The sequence below is a fragment of the Athene cunicularia genome (assembly GCF_003259725.1).
Source record: "Athene cunicularia isolate RWA chromosome 5 unlocalized genomic scaffold, athCun1 chr5_part1, whole genome shotgun sequence".
Lineage (NCBI taxonomy): Eukaryota > Metazoa > Chordata > Aves > Strigiformes > Strigidae > Athene > Athene cunicularia.
Genome location: NW_020799101.1, coordinates 11,893,133 through 11,916,149, shown reverse-complemented (window position 1 = coordinate 11,916,149; position 23,017 = coordinate 11,893,133). Strand labels below are relative to the sequence as shown.

The 23,017-nt window shown below is 39.9% G+C and overlaps 1 protein-coding gene across 7 annotated transcripts in view; it reads left to right on the top strand.

The window, feature by feature from the left end:
• TRAF3 (TNF receptor associated factor 3) overlaps positions 1-18,808 on the top strand; it is a 72,633-nt gene extending 53,825 nt beyond the window's left edge. For all 7 annotated transcript variants that reach the window (XM_026849480.1, XM_026849477.1, XM_026849479.1 and 4 more), the window contains 3 exons: positions 4,223-4,363; positions 9,369-9,543; positions 10,764-18,808. In XM_026849480.1, the coding sequence (XP_026705281.1) occupies positions 4,223-4,363; positions 9,369-9,543; positions 10,764-11,335 (888 nt within the window). In that variant the 3' untranslated portion in view covers positions 11,336-18,808. The remainder of the gene's footprint in view (positions 1-4,222; positions 4,364-9,368; positions 9,544-10,763) is intronic.
• The last annotated feature ends 4,209 nt before the right edge of the window (positions 18,809-23,017 follow it).

Here is a 23,017-nt window from a genome sequence, read left to right as displayed (position 1 = left end):
ACACGCTTTTCTTCACATAAATGCAGTCCAGTATTAAATTTCCTCTCTGAGCTGCCTTCTTACAAAAGGGAGGGTTCAGAAAGCTATGGCAGTACTATGAGATGTATTTTTGCTACTTCAGTATTTTTCCAGAGATAATATTATTAGAAATACCGTGTAACGAACTGGTTATTTTATTTATTTTTGTTCTTGCTGTCAAAACTTAATGACCTGCAAAGGTTAATTAAATTAAACATATTGTAACTCTTGGGCATGATGATTTCTGCTTTAGTGCTAGACCAGAAGAATGAAGTTCATGTTGCAGTGCTTCCTTGGGACTCCTGGTTTTAGATTGTTTGGGATTTGGGAGATGCTGGAAATCGTATCAGTATCAGTTACAATCTTGTGAGTCATTTGAATGACTTAACCATCTGTTCTGCAAATCAAATTTAAGACTTTAAAAATACAAAACTTCAGAGCAAATCAAGATATTTTTTTGTTTTGTTTTGTTTTAAAATCTTTTTTTTAAAACAAGTTTTATATAGCCATTACAATAATGCTTCTGCTTTTCCAGGGTGAGGGAGAAATCCCAGAATTACCAAACTACTGTACAAATTCGGGCAGAAGAGTCAGGAGCCCGTCCAGAATTTTCTAGAATGAGTTAAATGAGTAATAATTCCAGTGTAAGCCTGGTGGCAGTTAGGATGTATGGCTTGTGACTTCTCTCATCTCCCATCAGACTGCTAGCTTGGGTTTAGCAAACTGTCTAGAAAGTGTATTCCCTTTTTGGCCTACAGTGATCTCTCATGCATGGGTTTCCAGCAAGGTCCCACAGCCGCAGGAAGTGTAGTTTCAAAGCAGAAGTTAACAGCTGAACAACAAAATATGATTTTTGTCCCCAGCACATTTGTCCCTGGACTGCTTGTTTCTGAACGTCAAGCCTTGTAAGGAAACCAGTGAGATGTCTGGTGTGGTTTTTTTAGGTATAAATTTTGCTACATCTGTAGGTCTTAATTTGATGATTATTAACAATACTTAAGTTTGCTTTTGCACTTGAATCTCTTTGTTAATGTAGGAACTGTAAATTTTTCAGTTTTAACAGATACAGATCCTTATTCTTAGTTCTTTTTTCATTAGTTTGATTAAAACTATACAATTTATTTTACATCATAGAAAAAAACCCCATGTTCCCTGTGACTTCCAGAATAGATAATGTTCCGCCTTTTGTCAGTGTCCTAGGAGGTGCTTTGTCACTTTAAAAATGCCCAGCATTTCTGTGTTTGTCTCTTATAGAGCTAAGAGAATATAGACTTTACTACTCTTTAATGTTCAATTTTTGTGTTAACTTTCATTTAGGACATAACTGCTTATCATTGTTTGTCTTTATTTTTTTTTTTTTTTCTTTTCACTTCCTGCTTTGTAGACTTCTTCCCATTCATAATAAAGAGTTGAATCACTGGAAATCCCAAAACAGTGCCAAGTTACCAGAATAGCTAACCACATATCATATGTCAGTGACTTTATTCTAGAGAAGGGTAACAAAATGATTTGTAACTTAATTGTTGTTCTCTTCTTTGAGAGAAAATTAATCAATGCACTGAAGAACAACAGTGCACAGTTAACTTAGCAATGAATATCACAGAAATCTTGGCCTTGCTGAAGTCAGTGGAAGTCTTGTTGGATTCTGTAGGGTCAAGATTTCATTTGGGGTACTCACTGTGATATGTACGGAGAGGAAAGGAGAAGTTGCCTTCTCCCAGCCACCACATTCATTACATGCAAACTGAAAGTCTTCAGAACTGCAAAGCTTGTGCTAAGTTATAAGTTTGGTATTGGAATGGTGTTGTTGGCAAAGAATATGAAGGAGAAGGTCAGATGTAAAATCTTGAATCAGAGCTTTTGTGGGGTGAATTAAAATTTGATGTTTTGTTCACTCTGTGATGGAACAGACTTGCAGACTGAACTCCCACGGGTTTTGTGATGTTGGAAATAATGAGTTGAACATAATTTTGTGGCTTCGTCACATTCTTAAAGAAATCTAGTATAAACTGTTTTTCCTTTTTAAATATGTGACTTAATTATAGGACCTGTTTTAATCCAGTTTTGTGGCATAAGGTTTCTTCCATTCTCTTTTAGTAAACAATAATATGTAATAGCTTAATTTGAAAAACTGCTGAAGAGCATGCTTTACCTAGGAATATTTCAAATATGACAAGGAAGTAAAGGAAACTGATTGATGCAGCTTGTAAATAGATGCTGTGTTTCCTTACGCTGTTCTTTAACTGACATTCCAAAGACTTATGCCAAATGCTATTAGGAAACTATATTTAAAGATTTCTTATTCACAAGTTACCACCAAACTGCAATTACTGACTTAGCAATGACATTTCTGTGTGATTAAGGGCTGAAGGACATAATTCTGTTTTTCTTGTGTTCTGTAAAACTGTGTGGAAAATCTCAGTACAAGGCAGGCCCACGTTTTGTAACTTGTACAAAAATGGAAATGTGATGCTAGTGACACAGAGTATAACTGCCTTGTGATTGGGAGGCCTGAGGAGGAAACAATGAGAAAAGTGGAACGTAAAGATCACAATTAACTAAAAACTGATTCATTAAGGAAAAGGATGCAAAAAATTAAAGTGGCTACCCAACAGATCTGAAATATGTGGGAGGCAGGGGTACTAGTTTAAGCTTAAACTTGTTCTTGAAAATTTTCTCTTGTACCTAGGCATGCATTCCTTCAGCCTCGAGATTGTTTCTCTCTCTGCACTGGCAAAATTAGCTCTGCCTCATTTCTGTTGAGCCTCTTCTGCCAGTTTTTCCACATGTAAAATGTGGAACTATTGTGTGTGTATATGCACACATGATACACTGTATGGAAACATAGATACGCATATGTATTATGATATCTCTATATTTTGGGGCCCCTTTCTGATGAACCTGATGAATGCTTGTGGACTTTGGCAGTCCTTTGTATAGTTTAGGCTAGTATAGAGATTGAAGTTACTTACCTTTTTAAACAACCTAGTTTCTTGAGTCTGGGAATGCAGTGACACATAAAGATTTTAACTATGTCTGATTAGAGGGCAGTTAAGGTGGTGGAATTCCACAGTGGTACCCACATCAGAGGTAAAAATGGTTTGACCTCAAATTAGCATCTCTATTAGGGATGGTGATAGATTTTTGGGGAGGAACATGAAACATCCAAGTAATTGGTCTCAATGTGAAATATCACAGTTTTCCTGGGTCAGAAATGGTGCTTCTTCTTATCCATATATAGATCGATCTGTGGAACTAGTCAGGGTGTGTCCAAGTGTCATTTTGCATCGAGTGTTTCTTTTCTATGTTTTTGCTGCTGATTAATCTTGCCTGGGGAAAAATGAGATTTTTTTTTTTTAAAAAAAGCAACCACCACCACAAAGCAACCCCCTTCCCCAAATCACATGAATGTACAAAGCGCAAAGTAGTGTGATGGAGAATATTTACTGTATTACTTTCATCCCCAATGAGATATATGATATTCTTGTAATAAGGCTCATGTTTTAAAATCAGAATGAGTCACTAATGAATGAATTTATAAAATGTCAGTACAGAGAGAGAATATAATCCACAGCCTGTAGCTCTTTAAGTCTTTTTTACTAGTAAGCACCATTGGATTTTCTTTCAAATGCATGGTTTCCTTCTGTATTCACTCATTTCAGGAGTTTTCATCACCATCACATTCCGTGAAGCCAAGCCAATCCCATGCAGATGATGTTTTTCCTGAAATTTGCTATAGATCAGGATAGATTGGAGTAGGTCAGGAAGATTGATGTTCCCTTTCTTGACTGTCTTCTCTACTGCTCGGCTTATCCCTTCCGTGCCGAGCTCGAGTTCTTAACACTGATCTAGAGCTAAATAGGTTGTTTCTTCCAAACTCCAAGCAACTCCAAAGTCAGTCAGTGGAAACCAGGAAACCAAGCCGTTAAATAACAAACTGAATAAAGAAAAGATGATGCTTAGACAAAAGTTCTTTTGCTGTTTGTGTATCCCATCTGCACTTTCGTTAGCACAGTTGTACCAATACCACGCTGCAGAAGTGCAAAAGTAGCTATCAGGAGGTTGGGGTTTATTTATTTGCAAGACACGGAAAAAGATTTTATTAGGCTCTCATCCCTTTCATGTATGTAAGATAGTTTAAAATAACAAAGTTATAGGTATTTTTAATAAACTTTGGCAGGAGTAATTGTAGAATTTTTTCCAGGTGGCCTTGCTCCAGAATGAAAGTTTGGAAAAGAACAAGAGTATACAAACTTTACATAATCAGATTTGTAGCTTTGAAATAGAAATTGAAAGACAGAAGGAAATGCTGCGGAATAATGAATCTAAAATACTTCATTTACAGGTAAGAAATTTAGAATCTCCCCATTAAAGCAGAAATGGTAGTAGCTTCTTCTGTTCTGTGCCTTTACACTTGTGAAGTGAGGTGTTCTAATTAAAAAGGGGTGGAGAGAGTTTACCTTATTATAAAGCTATTCTGATCTTTTTTTCTTTTTTCCGTTCTGGTCAGTAGCTCATTTCCTGGAGTAAGATACTTCACTAAAACACTACAGTTGCCTAGCCTATGTTAAACCAAAAAAATCCTATTTAAAAAGGGAAAAGATTGAAAATAAAACTCCAAATCTTATCTGAAGAATAATGATAATTATTTTTTCTTGTCTGCAAAAAATAACTGCTTGAGGAACTACTGTCAAATTGGAGGACAAGATTAGCTCCTTAAAACTGTCATATGTATATTTCTTTTCTACTTGCTAGTATTTTAAAAATATTAATTATCAATGAGATCCGTCTGGTGTGGAATTAATCCAAATGTAGTACAATGCATTTGAATACACTTTTTAAAATCCATGTTTCTGTTGTCCTTTTTCTGAGGAAAATGTATCTAATTATTCCTTTGCCAGTAGGCATGAGTTTCTTACTCTGTGGTCTGAATCACCTGGCCACAAGCCAGCATCAGACTAGAAATCCTCTGGATGCTCTAGCACGGTGTTTAGCCCAAGCTGAAATTCTTTGCTTTGCATTCAGAGATGATGGAATGTGGATGATGGGAATTTTTGTTAGCTTGTGTGATGCTAACCACAATCAGGGAAACCTCAGGAGATACTTAGCAAGCTATTGTGAAGGTATCATTTATGTGTTATTTTAGTATGTCTGCTGCTAGAATATCAGATACCCTTTATAGCATCCAGCTTAAGGAAATGTAAATAAAATTATCTTTTTCACTTACTATTCACTTCACATATTAAACTGCAAATGTTGATACTCCAGAAAGATACATGTATCCAAGCTAGAGTATAGCTAAAATTCGAAGGGTAGCACATTCAAGAGCTCGAGCCTTGAGACCCTCAATGTTGATTGATGTGTCACGTCCCAGCTGTTTTTCTTAGTTTCTTGCAAGCCTGGTTTCTCATCTCTCACAATAAGGAAACCTTTCAGTTCAACAACAGCCATGTGTCTCCTTACAGCACTTAATTCTTTCCATGTTCTGCCCACGGAGTAACCAGTTTAGCCTCCCTTAGTCGTTGTTATTTGGTTTAATGATAGTCTGGGATATGGCTGCATTCTTAGAATATTGCATTCTGACACTGGGAAGCTAATCCTTGTATGTATTGATATTGCTGACTGAATCTACCAGGAGGTAAGTTAATTTGTAAGCCTGGGGTTATTACACATGCTGTCTCAATAACCAGTGATGAGAGGGAAAATGGAAAAAATAGAGTTTTTCATGATTGTCTTGATGACAGATTGTAGTATCTCTGATTTCCTCAAGCTGTAAGTGTTAGCAAAATCAATTTTCAAATGGTTTCTGTTTAGGAAAAAAAAAAACAAACCACAAAACAAAACACCACAATACAAAGCAATATGGTTGGCAGATTCTAACAGGTGGCTTTTTGGTCTTAATAAGTACTGTAGAGGATGTGTTTTGCCCTTTTCCTTCCTCCCCATTCCACGTCCTCCTCTTCTTGACAGCTATTTTAGTTTAGTTTACTTTAAGCCAAACTATGTTTTGTAGCTATTTCAACCTGATTTCTTCCACTTCAAGGTTCAGTCAGATTAAGGGCATCCTGGAAGCACACCTCATTATTTTTTTTTTTTTTCCCTGGATGATATGCCTCCTGTTGCCTACTGGGAGTTGAAGGAATTGGTTACCTGTTGTGAGCTATTCTTTTTCTGGACTGTGTTGAGCAGCCATGGCAATACAAGTATTGTAGCCACAGATATTTCCAGTGTAGAACTAGCCAATTCAGGTCTGGACAAATGATACCTTCTTAGTCCTCCAAGTCCTATGCATGCTAGTAATTTCTAGTATAGTTTCAGCATTAGTTGTCATGTAACCTAGTGCAAACAAGTAGTGTAAATGCATCAGAGATGTCTGGACACTGGCAGGAACCTCAACCTTGAGGTGTTCTGATTCATATTAATTTTCTATATACTGGTCTCTAGGAAAAGTGTTTTTGCCAAGAGTATATGATACTTTTTCAACTGCTGTCTTGTGGAAAGGAACTTTCACATCCAGTATCCAGACTTCCTTATGAGTATATGGAGGCATATTAGTAAGCCAAGTCTTAAGCTGAGTGTGGACTTGAGGTACTTAGACAAAAGAAACAGTGACATTAGGAATGTAAAATTATTTGATTGGTAATACATTCCTTCAAAGGAGCAGGATGTGTGATTTGATTTCGCAGTGAAGTAGTACCTGTAATTCCTTTTCTAGTGTGTTCTTTAGCTTTTCAGTTTTACTCTATCAGTTGCAATGGAAAGGTCCATTAGGAGCATCTGAAAGAGAGAGAACTGCAAATATAACTTACGTTCAGTTTCTCATGACACTTTCTAAATTCTTTTAGTAATACTAATGCTAAAATCCTGGAAATTGTTTATTAGAAATACCGAACAAAACCTAGATGAAAATCAACATCAAGAAGAGCCCTCAATGGTTTGCCAGGCATATAACTCTGGATTAATGATCTGGAGAGGTCAGTTGCTGGAATAAAAAGTGCATGTAGAAAATTGATATCTACTTCAAAATTTATGAGTACGGTGTGAGACATCTGTGTGCTTTCTAATGGAATAATTAGAGTGAAATTCTCCACCGCTGCATTAAATTCAGATTTAGTACATCAGTATCTCCCAGCATGAGGGAGGTTGACTCCCTGTAGTGTAAAAAGATAGAGATCCCATTGCTTTTTAAAAACAGAATAGAAGTCTCTTTCTGATTATTCTGTATCGCTTGAATTCTCATGAAGAGGTACAGGAGATAAAATACTACATGTTTGTCAACATGTAGTAGAAGCAGCTAAAAAACCAGAATTGGTTGTGCATGTACAAAGGTAGAATGTTGCACACAGGTTGATGGAGAATTTGGTCCCTTACTAAAAGTAACAACTTTTAGCAAACTTATCCCAAAAGAAGAATAGTTTGCAATTCTTCTGTATCTCTACCACTTTCCCAGTTCATCTAAAAATTTGTGTATTCATTTTATTTGATACTGTGTTAGTGCCCAGAGGTCCCAGTTGGAAATAAGAGCATCTCTATGTGAGGTGCTGTACAAATCCATGACCATTTTATTGTTCTTGCCTTGGACAGTTCATGTTTTGTGTGAGTAGAGGGGAAAAAAATCAGACTTGCACACACCTTGAGCTTACTTTTGTGTGTTAACTGTGAATTAATGGCCCAATCTTGTGGGTCTAATCTTATAACATTCATTCAGGCCATTCCATGGTGTGTTTCCTTTTATATGTATAGCTAACAGCCCTTCCCTGTTTATTTTCTGATTACCATCAGTCCAAGCGAGAGGGTATGACTGTGTTGGTAGCTGATGATGAGTATGTTCAGACAAGTTGTTTAATCTATTTAATGGGACCTGCATTTATGATTCGGTACACAACTTTCCTTCACAGACTTGTAATTTTGCAAGTGAGATATATAAGCCTGCTTTAAAAGACCAACATAGAAATAAGTAGTTAATCTTGAAATATGTTTGATTACTCGGTCGTTTTGAGACACAACAAAATAAAACACTCCTAGTGTTTGCTAGTAGTTTTATCAAATTGATAGCCTTCAATTAATCATTACAGACTTTCATTATAACTGAAACCACATGATTAAAAGTAAATGCCTAAAAGGGGAAATGAAGGTTGCATGAGGCAGAAGGGTTTTCCCCATCAGTGGGGAACATTGAATCCACACGGCTAACCAGAAGGCAAATGTAAAGTAGCTTTGTTTTCTTGCTTTCTACTCAACTACTACTTTTTTTTTTAAGAAGTGAAAATAATTTTTACAGATGTTGGCACTATATGATGATAAAGTTAGATTTGGAATTTAACTGTAGGTGGTAGCAAAAGTAGTTTCTTGTCTCAGATATTTGTGTTATCATCTGAACTTCACAACTGATTATGGGGTTCTGGCTAAAATTCCTGCTAGTCCAAATAAGCTATGATAATGTGAAGTGCTATGCATTTCTTGTACCAGATTTGAGGCAGATGGGGAAATATATTCTCCTTTATATTTGTAATATACTGAGATGCTTGCAATGTCCCTCTTTCACAGAATACCAGCCTTCCTATACATTTTATGCCTTTCCAAAATCAACTGGTCTTTTTATTTTTGTTTTCTTAAAGAGACTCAACCAGCAAGCACCTTCAAGATGCATGGCTTATTCAGTTTAGGAAGTAAGAGGGTGGGAATCTTAGAAGTGCTGAAGGGGATGGAAGTGGTAGTTTTGCTTTATGCTCTTGAGGGCTTCTGCTATGGTTATGGGCACATAATAACTTAGGCTTTGATAACTGATTTACATGAGCTTGGAGCTTGCTAATGCTGCTGTATCTGCACTTGTGTGCATTCCTGCTCCATGAGTGCAAGAGTGCTGATGTTTTTCTGGAGGGGTAAGTTATTTTGCCGTTATCCACTGATAAACGCACGCCCATGAGCAGCCACTTGATTCACACCATGGCAAGTTGTGCCCATACTTTGTTGCTGACTCTGACACAAAACCCTACAAATGTCAGCCCATAATATCAATATAGAGACATTCAGAATATTGTTCTTGTATTTAAAATTTTGTAAAAAATTCAGACAAGAGCACACTAACAGTTCCTTTTTTTAAATAGTGTTGATAATTCTGACAGTGCTCTACTATTAATACCTATACAGCACTAAAGATTTTTATGAGTGTTTTATAAATATGTAGGCTATTCCTCTAAATTTTCAAGGTTTGTGTTAATATTTGACATAAGTGAAACTTGTTTATAGTGGAAATGCATCTTATTATCGATATATAATCCTTGTTTAATATGCATACATTGATCTATTTATTTTTTTTATTTTAACTCTTAATTTATTGTTTTATAAAGCGAGTGATAGACAGTCAAGCAGAAAAACTGAAAGAACTGGACAAAGAAATCCGTCCCTTCCGACAGAACTGGGAGGAGGCTGACAGCATGAAGAGCAGTGTAGAATCCCTCCAGAACAGAGTGACTGAGCTGGAAAGTGTTGATAAAACTTCAGGGCAAGGAGCTCGAAATACAAGTAAGTGTAAGCACAATGGACTGAAGTACTCAGTGCTGTCAATAGAAAAATGGTGTCCTTTGAATGTTGTTCCCATTGTGATTTTCATGTGGAAGCGTCAACAATGCTGATTCTTCTGATTTTTGACTAGGAAACTGCGTGATCGCTTTGGTGTGGCATTGCTTTTATGCTGTTTCTTAGGCTTGATTCTTGTCTTTTATTTTGTTTTCTTGACCCTTATCTTGACTACAATGTTAGTTCATTATAAATAGTTTCTCAATTGATCTTTGACAGCTAATAGCTTTCAGCAGCTTCTTTAAATATAGTCTCAGTATATTGACAAGTCTTTTTTTATTACTCTTCTCCCCGATGAATGGATCAACAGCATGATTATTCACCTGAAACCACCTGTCCTGATATCTGTTACAGAGGTATATTTGATCCAAAGAAAACTGTGAGATCTGCTTGAGAACAAGGATATTGTCATGCTGACTGAATAAAGTGAAAATGAGTTTAGCAGGATAGGGTAGATCATATATAAGTGTTTAAATGATTGGGACACATAACTTAACATTTAAATAGATCTGTACAAAACAAACCTGCCTTAAGAATGCATCTGTTTCTCAGTATTTTATGTTGCCCAATTTTGCCAGTATGCAAAGACAAAGAGTAACATTTTCATGTGAGGGAAAAGGGACGTTAAAAACAGCCCTCCCTCCAAACTGAGTAAGTGATCATATGATAAAAAGCTAAGCTTGAATTTTCTGTTCTTTTGTGATGAACTTTGGACATAGCAGCACTGCCCTTCTGACAAGTAGTGTCTGAGTATTTCGAGTGATCAGCAGGTTTCTGAATTTCAGAGGGATTATGTAGGATGTGTGACCAGTTCCAAGGTCTTCACTGCTAATAGCAATCTACAGGTAATGCTACCAAGTCTCCTCTCAAAAAATGGAAGCCTCTGTAATCACATTGCTTACTGACCAGACAAAATTTGGTAGATGGTTTGAGTATTTGACTTCTACTGTATGTGCGATTAACACCCATGTTTATAAAAATCCCAGTTAACTGAGATACTAGCTGGCAAACTATTGGCTGTGGAAATTGCTTCATCAGTGACTGAATGCTTTTTGGTTCTTGAGGAGGAAGGTGTTTTCCTGTACGATAACAGCATTGGCAATTGATTTTTAAAGTCTTTAGAAAAAGCCACTTTTCTCACCCCTGTCCTTTGGGTTTTCTAACAGGCCTTCTAGAGACCCAGCTGAGCAGACATGATCAGATGCTGAGTGTTCATGATATTCGGCTGGCTGACATGGACCTCCGATTCCAAGTTTTGGAAACTGCCAGTTACAACGGAGTGCTGATTTGGAAAATCCGAGATTATAAACGTCGGAAGCAAGAGGCAGTCATGGGGAAGACTCTGTCCTTGTACAGCCAACCCTTCTATACTGGATACTTTGGCTACAAGATGTGTGCCAGAGTTTACCTTAACGGAGATGGCATGGGAAAGGGGACGCACTTGTCACTGTTCTTTGTCATAATGCGTGGAGAATACGATGCATTGCTTCCTTGGCCGTTCAAACAGAAAGTGACTCTCATGCTAATGGATCAGGGACCGTCTCGACGCCACTTAGGAGATGCTTTCAAGCCAGATCCAAACAGCAGCAGTTTCAAGAAGCCAACTGGAGAAATGAACATTGCATCTGGCTGCCCAGTCTTTGTGGCTCAAACTGTTCTAGAGAATGGAACGTATATTAAAGATGATACTATTTTTATTAAAGTCATAGTGGATACATCGGATCTACCAGACCCCTGACATACAATGGGGGAGGTGGATTAAACAGAAGACAACTCCGTTTGGGGGTTTTATATCAGTTTGTCTTCAATCAGAGGTCCTAAAGCTCACAGAACCACCTTGTGGAACAGACGGAAGAGTTTGAAGGCATAACTGCATAGGGTCCAATTGCGAAAGTAGCAACACATTAAGAAATCATACCATGGTATATTTTTTAATAGAACTAGCAACACTTAAACTCTGAAGAATCACTTATCCCTCATGAGGATAATGATTATGGTCAGAGAGGATTTTTTTTAACTTATTAATGATCTAGTCAATTGGAGGTGAAAAGACATATACAGTATGTGCTGAATAAATTACTGACTTTTATTTCTTTAAGCTAGAATACAACAACAAAAAAACCTTCACACTTGGGCTAGCTGGAAATTGTCAGCATGTTAAAAGAAGAAATGATGAAGTAATGTTGCAATTATGATATTATTTGAAAAACTGAGGTGCAATCTTGTCTGAAATATAGTATATTGTCTTTTTAAGGCCTCATCTGGTCTCTGTTTTAATAATTACTTTGTCAGAAGATCTTGGAAAAGTATCCATGTCTTCTCAAAAGTATCTGAATCAAAATCATATTTTTATTTAAAGTTCTATTGTTACAGAAAACATTTTATTTTAAAACTGTTGATAGACTGATATTTCTTGGAAGAAAAATAGAAGATATAAAACACTGGTTATCACTTGTGATAGGAAAAAAAACTATTCAATTCTGTTATTTCTCTTTAGAAATGTAAACCTACAATATATGTCGTAGTTAATGACACTATTTCAAAATTAAGGAAAAATCACTCATGGATGCTGTGCATCATTATCAGATTTATAATTGTTTTCACCCTAAAATAGGGCATTTGTTGAACTTTGGAGTTCTAAACGGAATCCTGTGCATTTTTTAAAGTTCTGCCCCATGCTTTCCAATCAAGCTATATATGTTGCACATTATGCTGTCAGCAGTATATAGTATTTTCAGTATTGGGGAGGAGGATTAGTGCTGAAAAAAGCCTGTATGTTTGTTCTGTACTAGCAGCCATTGCTTCTTAAGGACAAATCAGCAATGTCTTAATACAGTGATGGTGGCTTGCATGCATACATGTGCCTTAGATGTGCTGTGCTGCTTATAAACCATAGCTTTTTATTCAGATTAATTCTGATATCTGAAATGGTAGTTTAATTGGACTTCAGGCATAATGTTTAGCCTTGTCTTCAGAGCCCTTAGGTACCTTGCAATGTACAAAATGGAAGTCAAAGCCCATTTCTTTGGCTTGTGGAGCTTCTATGACTTGGCCATGGTGGAATCCATCTTATTCAGGTGCCAAAACATTATGCTCAGTGCTCCTATGGAGCTTGGACTAGACAGTCTCCATGGCCACTGTGAAGGCAGGCGACATTTTACCTCTAATGCCTGTGGTTGTAAAGTGGCATCACTTGAAACGGACCCATCTGAGAACTCTCTGGGGCTGTGAATGTATATGCTCATGACAGCTTTTCATAGCAGACAAGCATCCTGACAGGGAATGCACGGGCTTCTTTCTTACAACAGCCTGAACTGTAGTGGAAAAGCATTTGCTAGCCCTGAAACATGCTGATTGCAACCTGCTGTGTTCATCTGCTTCTATTTAATAGCCTGTGACAAGCAAGTCTAGATACATAGCCTGACTGCGGTGCTCATTAAAATCCAAGAGCTGCTTAAGCAGAGTGGACTTGCACCACTGTTTTTAGCCTTTGTTGGGCTTGAAAGAAAACATTGCATCTCGGCCTTTAATGTCAGGTTGTATCAGTTTTCTGCTTTTTTGAGGCATAGTCACAATTTTTGTCTAAGGTGCAGTTAAATTCATGCCTTTGTATTTCAGCTTGCCTTTGCCGTTGTCTTTTTTGGCTGTGCCTTCACACACAGTGCCTGCAAGAAGTATTTATGAATATACAATGCATGCTAAGTGGTCTTCATGGGTTTTCCAGGCACCTGCTAGAATACTGCCTGCTGCTGACTGTCGCAGCTCTCAGCAGCAACTTGTCTTCCTTTTCTTGCCTTCCATTGTCCAGGTACTGTACTCCCTTTATGGTACATAGCCGTCAACAGGTGCAAGCTCAAATATGGAGGCACGTGCTAGCATTTAATTTCTAGCACAGAAGGAGGACGTTCTGCACAAGAAAGAAATATCTATAGATATACCCGCATCTATATCTCTAGATATAATTATATGGCACTTGCAGTTTTATGCAGGCTGCATAAGCAAACCCATCACTTACGCTTCAGGGCGAAGGTTCGCTCAACTTGTGTCATTTAAATAATTGTGAATGTAGGCAGCTGAGCTTTTGTGTTTGTGCATCACAGAATTTTACTGAAAACAGGATTCCCAAGTGGAAATGTCCAAAGGACTCTCCTCCCATTGCTAATGCATGTCTTGTAAACTTAAATGAAACCGTTTGGCCATCTCAAAACAGTTTATATCCTGTTTCAATCTGGGACTTGGAGGAGATTTCTAGCATAAGCAGGGCCCAGCGTATTCTGCAGATTTGTGACTACAGTTTCCAACTCCTGTGACAGAATTGCGCTTCTAAGTCCAGGCTCTTTAAAAGAGGAGGAAAAAAGTGTTGCCAGCCTTTGTGATTGAAAGAGGACTTAATTTAAAACATGCGAAAAGTGTAAACTAATAGGGAAGTCTTCCTGAGTCTGCACACAGCCTAAACTAGTAGCTTTAAGAGATCTGAATATCTCCTCTTAGTGGGATATTGACTCAGAAACTTCATAGAGAAGTTTAAATATGAACACTGCTAACTATATTAATGCCGATCACTGTAGCAGAAACATCAGTCACTGTTGTATTTCACAGATCTCTATGCTGCTTTCCACATCTCCCAAGTGCCAAAAGCACCAGCTGCCAGAATCTTCAGCTTCACTTGGGCAGCTTTTATAATGCAGTAATGTGCTATCGATATAAAAATATTTTTGCATATGTGCTTTTTATCACAGTTAATAAAATGGAGGCCTACTGCACTTATTTTTTAAAACTACATGAAGCTGCCAGAGAATTTCCAGTTTGCCAGCCCTGCGTACTGTGAAATCCAGGATCTTGCTACACAAATGTAGACACCGCCTGCTGTGGAATACCTGAAGCCTTGACTGTAACACCCCCTTCTCCGCAGAACTCGCGGGCCATCTCTGTAGAGTTCTTACTGTGTACATAGAAATCGGTTTCCTCTGCTTTCCAGCAAGGAGTATGTAGCATTTTGTGAAAACAAGGCCACTGTATATTCTCTAAATTGAAAGGAAAAGGTACCTGGTGCTTTACTCAACACTTTAAATTATTTCACTTTTCCTCTTATCATTGAAATGCCCTTTATCCTTTTTTCTATATGTTCCTGACCCAGATATCCAAAGTTTTCTAGGGACTGTCTGTTTAAAGTGATTCACAGGGCAACAGTCTGCCCCCACATGTACTCTTGAATCCTGGCTAATGCCTGTGCTGTGCCATTATTGCAAGGGGGTCCCAGATCATTTGCATTACTTTGAACAGAGTTTCTTCAATGGAACCTTTTTTTCCCTCTGCTTAGTAATTCTTAGCAGTGCACAACTGAAGTCTCTTGCTGGTACTCTTTCTTAACGATGATGCTCCAAGTTATGTACAAGCCTCTTCCATTTCCAGCTTTCTCTAGAGAGATTCCAGTGTGTGACATCTGGATTGTTGCCCTTTTTGTACGCTCTTCAGCACAGGGTGAGTGCATCTGTTACCTAGAAAGTCTTGAATTCTAAACAGGATGAAACTATTTGGGTGTTTAAAGAGCAATCTGTGATTATGATGCATGACCATGTCTGCATTACTTCTCTGATCTAATTAAAGGGGTATTGTTTCAGTTACTGTCTACATGGTACACCTTCAACTGCTGACTTACAATATGCAATGTTGATTTCAGCCTTGTACTGTAAATGTTCTTCACAAAGAGAATGTGCAATAGGAAAGGGGGATGATGGGTGGTAAAATTCCAATGGTAAAAAGATCTTGTGGGTAACATGCTAGCTCTCTTACAAATATGAAATACAGTTTATTTCCTCTTCCCGTGGGTTTTCCTATTTGGAAAAGGAAAGATGAAGATATGTGCCTGTCTCTGTGCCTGGTGAATTTCTCAGATGCAAAGGTAATAGATTTGTGTTAGTTGTAATTTAAGCATTGAACCCATGAATGTTAGGTTCTGATTATATCGCTCATGTTTCTCGGCTTGCCACGATTATGGCTTGTTGAGATGGAGTTTAAAAGCTACCACCTATTTGTATCTGTATTCCATCATGTGGGATAGGCATTTCACCAACAATGCAGTGTTTTTGTTGTTGTGTTGTTTCATTTTTAAAACACTGGTGCTGTTTGGTCCGAGACAGAAAAGCATGTAGGGAATGACAAGAAGAGTTGCCTGCACCACAGAAGAGTGGAAAATGTGACTGCAGTATTGATGCCTTGATATGATTTAACTATGCAAATATACAAATAGGTGTGGGGGGGAAATTCTTGGGTTGCATACCTAATCTCTTAGTTTTTGCTCTGTAAATTACTCATAGGTGTGTAGGTACATACATATACACACAGACATGCATGCACATATATATGCAAAGTCTTTACGTAGAAGTGATGAAACAAAACCCTTTCCTCCCAAGTTATACTTGATTGATTGGTGCAAATATAACTTGCTGCTGCTAAGGGAGGGTCTTGGCTAAGGGCAGACTTTGGATTCCCATCATCCAGGTTTGAAGACCTGTATATAGCAAACAGAGTTTGTTTAGACTTTCCAAAGACCTTGGAATGTCATCTAGGACACAAGTCCTTCCTCATACTCCGCTAATTTAGAGATTCTTGTATTTTAAACAAATGTAGTGATGGGCAGCTTGTTAATTGCAAATTCTTTCCTTTAATTTGGGAAAAAAGATAATAAAAAGCAGCTGGACCTTTTCCTGGAATTGTTATCCTGTTCAGTCAATACCTCTATATTCTGGTTGACCTAGAAATCATAGCTTCTCCGATAAAAAGGATCAGTTTGGGAATTCAGTCTGTCTGAGGGTAGTTTTTAATGCTATCTACAGCATAGGAAGCACTTTGCATTTGCAAATGTGTTGTTCTTATAGCAAGTGCTCTTTGTCTTTCCTGGAAAAAGGAAATCAAGGATGAGATGTGAAGTGTCTTGCCCAGAGTAAAGAATGGAAATCTCCTGGAGCCGGGACTGAATGAGAGGTTCCAGTTCCCTAGTGTTATCTTCAGATCACTAGGTTTTACTCTTTTAATACATTTGTCCCTTAAAGGAACTGAAAAACAAGTTGACATACCTTAAAGACCTCCATCAGGACAGTAAGGGCTAGAATTAAACATACAAGCTGTCGTGATATGGGGTTGTACGTGTATGGTAGCCCAGACATTGCTCGCTACTTGGTGGTGCTTTGCCCAGCCTGCAGAGTGGAAGGCCAGCAACAGTGTGTCAGTGTGAATAATAGCATCAGATGTGTCCTGCTCTGTTCAGAATCACCCAACAAAGTGAGTCTCAAGTGATGCTCCTCTTAACTGAGGAGGGAGAATACCATTTTAAAGTAAAGTGGGTTCATCTTTGTTGTACCAGCCTGTAGCATGACTGACCATTTCTTTCTTGTGGGGCTTTCTCCCCTTTTTCTTTAAACCAAAATATGGAGGGCTTAATTGTTCTTTCCTGCTTCTTAATCCAGGCCTTTGCTGAGAAGCATCAAATAGGAAGATGGTGGAAAACTTTGGACCGCTGATTCAGGGACATCCTCTTTAAGATTTAGAAGAGTAGAGATATACAACACATAAGGGATCTGACCATTCCTGTGTCTCTTCTAATTTATGGTCAAGACTGCAGCTTCTGTCTTCCATTTCATGATCTTAGTGTAGATGTGTGTGTTTAGGTTTTTTCCCTCCAAGTTAGGATTAGTTCCTTAGGGTTCAAATAAGTTCTAAATTTCACAGAGAAGCACCTGAACCAAAATCCTGGATCCAAACATCCCAGACTTGATGTGGAATTCAAATCTGGATCCCAACTCTGTGGCTTACTAACCTACCCATTTAGGGAAGGCTTTGTTGTCTCTATGTGGTGTTTGTGTTTATGGTCCTTTGGAACTAAGCTTTTAATTTGGTTGCCAGTTCTGCAAGGACTTTTTAACTTCTTAGCAATGCCGGTGTTCACACGCTCCATTGCTGGCAGTGCGATGCGTAGTGATAAAATTTGACTCTGTCTAAGGGTTACTGAGATAAACCAGCATTATCATTCGTAAAGGTCATTTTCTTGCATAGTGTTCTGAGCTTTGGATTTGAATATAGCTCATATCTGAAAGGACACATCTTCCAACTATGACCTGCGTCACTGGCAGAGAGTTGTATAATCTGTACTTGTGGAATGGGAAGGTACAAGCTTCCATTGTTGCTGATGCATCATGTGATCCACCTTTTTTGTTTTTCTTAGAGCTGTTTGGTTTATATTTTTTTTTTCAGTTTTATAGAAAAAAAAAAACCAACAAAACAGGGGAAGTTCAGGATTTTTTCTACAAGGTATAAAACTCCAATGATTTAGTGGTGACTAGAAAGCTATGAAAAATACCCCATTAGGAGATGATGGGCTAAATGTAGGTCCATTTCTCTTAGACAAGTAGGATAACCTTTAAGATGCATGGAACAACGTAATAATTGGGAAAACTAAAGCTGACATTTGTTTCCAAGAAATTCTGTAAGAAATATCTATGGAAAAGACATCAGTGATTGAGAATAATGTACAAATTAATGTGTTTGAAACTTGTGTATCCATTTCTTTAATCTCATACTCTTCAGTGAACGGTACACTTGTGTTCAGTTTTATGATCAAAAACAAAGACCAAAGAAGGCCAACCTCATTTGATTGTGTATATTCTGCCTGTCTTAATTATCAATAGCTGTAAGGATACAGTGCAAGTGATCTGGTAACCAGTGGTTCTCGTCCTTTTCTTTTAGGGGGAAAAACAACTTTAAAATGTATAATTTATTGCTCAGCAATAACCATGTTGTTAAAATAATAATAAAAAAAAAGGAATTAGCAACATGTCTTAATTTCCCAATAGCATTATTATATGTTGTATTTCAGTTTATTGTATATTGTGTTTTTGTATTTATTTGTGTTTGGAGGTCTTGCTATGTCTTTTTGTGTTTAAATGCTAATAAACAAGGACAGTGTGTAAGAGTGTAGAATGCCGAACTCTGAAATGCTAAACTGTGTTATTAAAGGAAAAATAAATCTAAGTAGGAAATCATATTTTTAAAAAAAAATGGTGTGTTGAATTTGAATGACTGCTGTTGACTTGCAAATGGCCGAGGTGCATCCTTTCCCCTCTCTGAACCCACTGTTATGTTGGCTGTTCAGTACTTTACACCTGCACACCTGATCAACCCTTATTGTAGCATTTCCCTTCCTCTTCGCAGGAAACTTGCCATAGCTTTTATCAGAGTCCTGTTTTCCATGTGATAACTGCTAGAATAAATTAGGTGATGGTGTTCATCCCAACATCAGTGTCAAGAGTCCTTGTGCAAATGGACTAGAAATAACTGAAATGGCTTTTTGTGCATTGGTTGTACACTCCTTTCTCAAGGAGGTGTGGGAATGGAGAGATACTCTGTGGCTTCAGTGTCTGAAAATGTAGATTTTTATTTTTTTTTTTCTTCAGTGTTATTTGTGACTCTTCTCAACTCGGAAGTGCATTTCAGGTGTGTGTTTGAAATCCTGGAACACAGTGCAGTCTATAAAAGCAGCATGCTGTTTTGAATTGAGCAAAGCCATAATATTTTTGCCACATTTCAGATTCGGCCTAGTGATAAAAACCCTGAACCCCAGTGGTGGTGTAATGAAGCATTATCACTTCTACTGAGCACTATGCTGATCTGTCTGTCCTTCCGTTTCTTCTTCCCTCCCACCCCTTTCTTACTGAAATTCCCTTTCCCCTCTTTTACATCACTGCAGGGGTAATACTGGATTTAGCAATGTGGGAATGTCCTGCCTGTGCTCAGAGACAAGGCTGTGGTGTCTCAGCAAAAGCCACTGCCGTGCTGCTGGCACCCACATGCAAGGACAACCTGGCCAGTCGATACCAGTCTTTGCAGCAGGTAGTCTAAAAGTGCTGGGTGACTGGCTGAGTGTCTTGTCTTGATAAAATGGGGATGCCAGAGAAAAGGCAAATGCAGGAAGGTGGCCATAGTGAGAGGGAAGGGTGGCTAAGAAATGCCATCCTCTTTGCACGCAGGATGGGGTGAGATGGATGTTCCCTTCTGCTGCCGAGAGCAGTCGCTGGTAAGTGACTTTCTGGATGCCCTACTCATCACTCTTTCCACTTGTACTCCCACGGCTGACATTGGAGGCTGTGCTGCCTGAAGCTCTTCACGTCTCCTCACTGTGGAGTGTGAAAAGACGGTGAACTTCTTATCTTCTTAATGAAATGGGTTACCTTCAAGCAGAGCCCTCTTGAGGAAGAGCAACCTTTGCTATCCCTGGAGCTGCTCCTCCTTCAAAATTCTTTTGCTTGGTGCTGCTCAGATGTGACACTTGTGTCGTTACAGTGCAGCAGGATAGGTGGCAAGGAAATAAATTGCTTTAAACGTGAAGGCAAACACTGATTCTCTACTTGCCTCCCTGCTCCTCCTCCCCCAGCAATGAATCGTAATTGAAATGATACATGATGTCATTCCTGGCAAGAATGAGTCTTTATAGGTTTCTTCTTTGCAACAGCTCATGGAATGCAAGTGGGTATCTTGTAGTGCTTCCCCAGCTGGAGATAACGTGCTGAGGGTGATGGGATCAGAGTGTGGGTGCTGGGAGAGCAGAGCAGCTGAGGAGAGCAGGCGGAGCAGCTCTTCTGGTCTACAGAGGGTGCTGTGCAGACATGTACATTGCCCAAGCCTGGACCTGCTGCCAGGGCCATCTCTTGGAAGAATTGCAGGGGGATTTTTTTTTTTTTAAGTTTTCTGGGGTTTCAAGCCTTGGGTTTGCTTGCTGTCTGGTAAGGAGAATGATCTTCAAAACCTCTGACTTCTTGATCCTGCAGATGGACCTGTCTCCTGCTCTCTGGGATAGCCTGCCTTGATGTGACTAAGTACTGGAATTGTCTGAGGAAGAGGGAAATATCCGGTGGTCAAAACAAGTGGTGAAAGAGGTGATTTCCCCTGTTCTTCCCCAAAGCCAGTTTTCCATGAGTCAGTTGTGCGGTTCCTTCCTGCTGGCCTGGGTTGAGCCCTGGAGGCCGTTGCTGTTAAGTAACGCATCTGTCTTGTCCTGGTTGTTTGGCCAAAAGAGGTGATAACCCAAATGTCTTCCTCTGCCCCCCTCAGCGAATGTGGTACCTGGGGAGAGTGAACCCACCCAGCTCTGCTCCTTTGGGGTGACCTCTAGCAGTGGTGAATGCTGGACCCTTGATGCATTCTTGTGTGTTCCATAGGCTCCTGAGAATGGGCAATGGCCCAAGCCAGGAGCTCAATTCCCACCTGGCAAACACAGAAGAGACCCTGGGGACTGACATCCACTCCATAGGCTGCAAATTGGGTTAAGTGGTGTTTGGCCACAGGTTGTAGTACCAGTTGCAGCTGGTGGAATTGTGTGTTTTGACAGCATCGCTGTGCTGATGAGAGACAGGAGTTGTTTGCAGACATTGCTATGGACACTTGGTGGCTGCTTTGTGCCAACACAATCTCCCACAGAAAAGATTATTTGGATCAGCCCTGGCTGGTGGAAATGGCATCTGTCTCAGCATACACTGCGCCATTAGCCAGTGAGAATGCAGACAAGCTGTTGATCTTTTAGCAGGTGTCCTGGGGGTAGGTAGTTATGGCTGCTAAGGGGCACTCAGTCTCCTGAGGTTAAAAAGAAATCTTATGCAGGGACTGGAAGAAGTGGGCTGGTTAAAGTGTCCAGTGGAGCATGGGCTCAGGACTTGTGAAACAGGCCTGGCTGCTTGGATTCCCACATCCACACAGGTGTAACTCTGTAGCTGCTTCTTGTAGCCATCCTCAGTGGGAAGCCCTTGTCCTCCTGCTTCAGGCAAGAAGCAAATCAGAGTGTGGCTTCCAGACCACACTGAGATCAAATATGATCCCCTCTGGCAACTTCTCCTGCCTTGCTGCTCCCAGGGGAAGGTGATCGTGTGGCTGCCGGAGGCCTGTAAGCACCAGGCAAGCTCCTCTTGCTGAATTGGTGCAGAGTCCCAGAACAGGTTCAACTCCATGGGTTGACTGAATATTCAGCTTTAGCTTCCAACCAGCCCTGATGTGGGGCCTTGCCTCTCCGGGCAGTGCACACAGTTCCTCTGCCACCGGTCATCGGTCATGGCAGTATAGTTTGTGCTGTGGCACGTGAGACTAATATTTTCCTAAATAAAAGGAATCCTACATTGGGAGCTTACTCTGCTCCCTCTGATTGCTGCTCGGGGCTGCCTGCTTTGAGGGCAGACATGAGATGTAATAGCTAGAGGGGCTGTCACCTGACAGGGCTCTTCTCCCCAGTTATTTAGGGTTAGGTTCATGTCCAAACCTTAAGCAGCGAAACATCGTACCAAGGAGACTGGCAAATAACATGTGCCAGGGTACAGCCCAAGCTGTCAGCGTGCCCTGGGAACAGGGCAGTAGCTTCGGCACCAGGGGGGTTGGAGCCAGCTAGTCATGGCATGCCTCTGCCCTCTCTGTCTGAGGCCGCAGGGCCTAATATGGTTATCATGGAATAATTTTTCCATGTGCTTTGTGATTTTCTGGGGACAGTGCTATTGTGGCTTGGCTGTTTGGAGGGCTGCAGGGAGTGTGTGTGAGTTGGGGTTAACCACCCACCCCAGGCACTAGGGCTCATGACTGGTGGTGCTTCATGCTGCTGGGCTCCCTTTCCAGCTGCAAGGTGCCTGGACTGAGGCTTGTATGGGAGGAGATGTCCCTCGTGTTGCAGGCCACAACTGTTTTTTAAGTGGTGAGAAAAGATGTAGTTGTATGACAGGGAAATTCAGAATAGTTCTAGATATTCCTGAAAGGCTTTAGGAGGTGGCTAAGGGGAATGGTGTGTCTGGGTTTGATACCAGTTTATAACACAATGTTGGGAAGGTTGAGCATCCTCTGTGCACTGTTTTCCCTCTCTGTGGTGGCGATGTGCTTGTCCTCCCTAGGGGCATCACGGGCAGCCAGCACAGGGGGAGCAGGCTGGGGAGCAGAAGGGTGTAAAATGTGGCAGCAAGAAGTAAAATGTGCTGATCCCCATGTTAGGGCACCTGCTTTCATTTCTGGGGCCGGATCTTGCTTCTGTGCAGCCTTCGGTTGTGCCTGCCTGGTCCTGAAGCACAGCAGCATCCTGGGGTAGAAGCAGTGACAAAAGCCGGGTTGGAGAGGAGTGTGCTCTGGCCTCAGGGAAGCAACTTGTGGCAAGGGCCAGGTTATTCTATCCCCTCCCTCCCAGCAGGAATGCTGCAATGAGCAGCTGTCCCCAGTAACACAGGTTTTGCTGGGATTTTTGTAATTGCCCTGTCCTGTCCTATTCTAATGCTAGAGCAGGAGCAGTGGGGACTGTCCATCCGCGGGCAGGATTTCACAGGCTCTTTGATGAATACACGGCAGATTGGGTATTTTAGACCTCTGCCTCCTTGTCAGATGAATCCTAGCTCACTTAATATCAAGC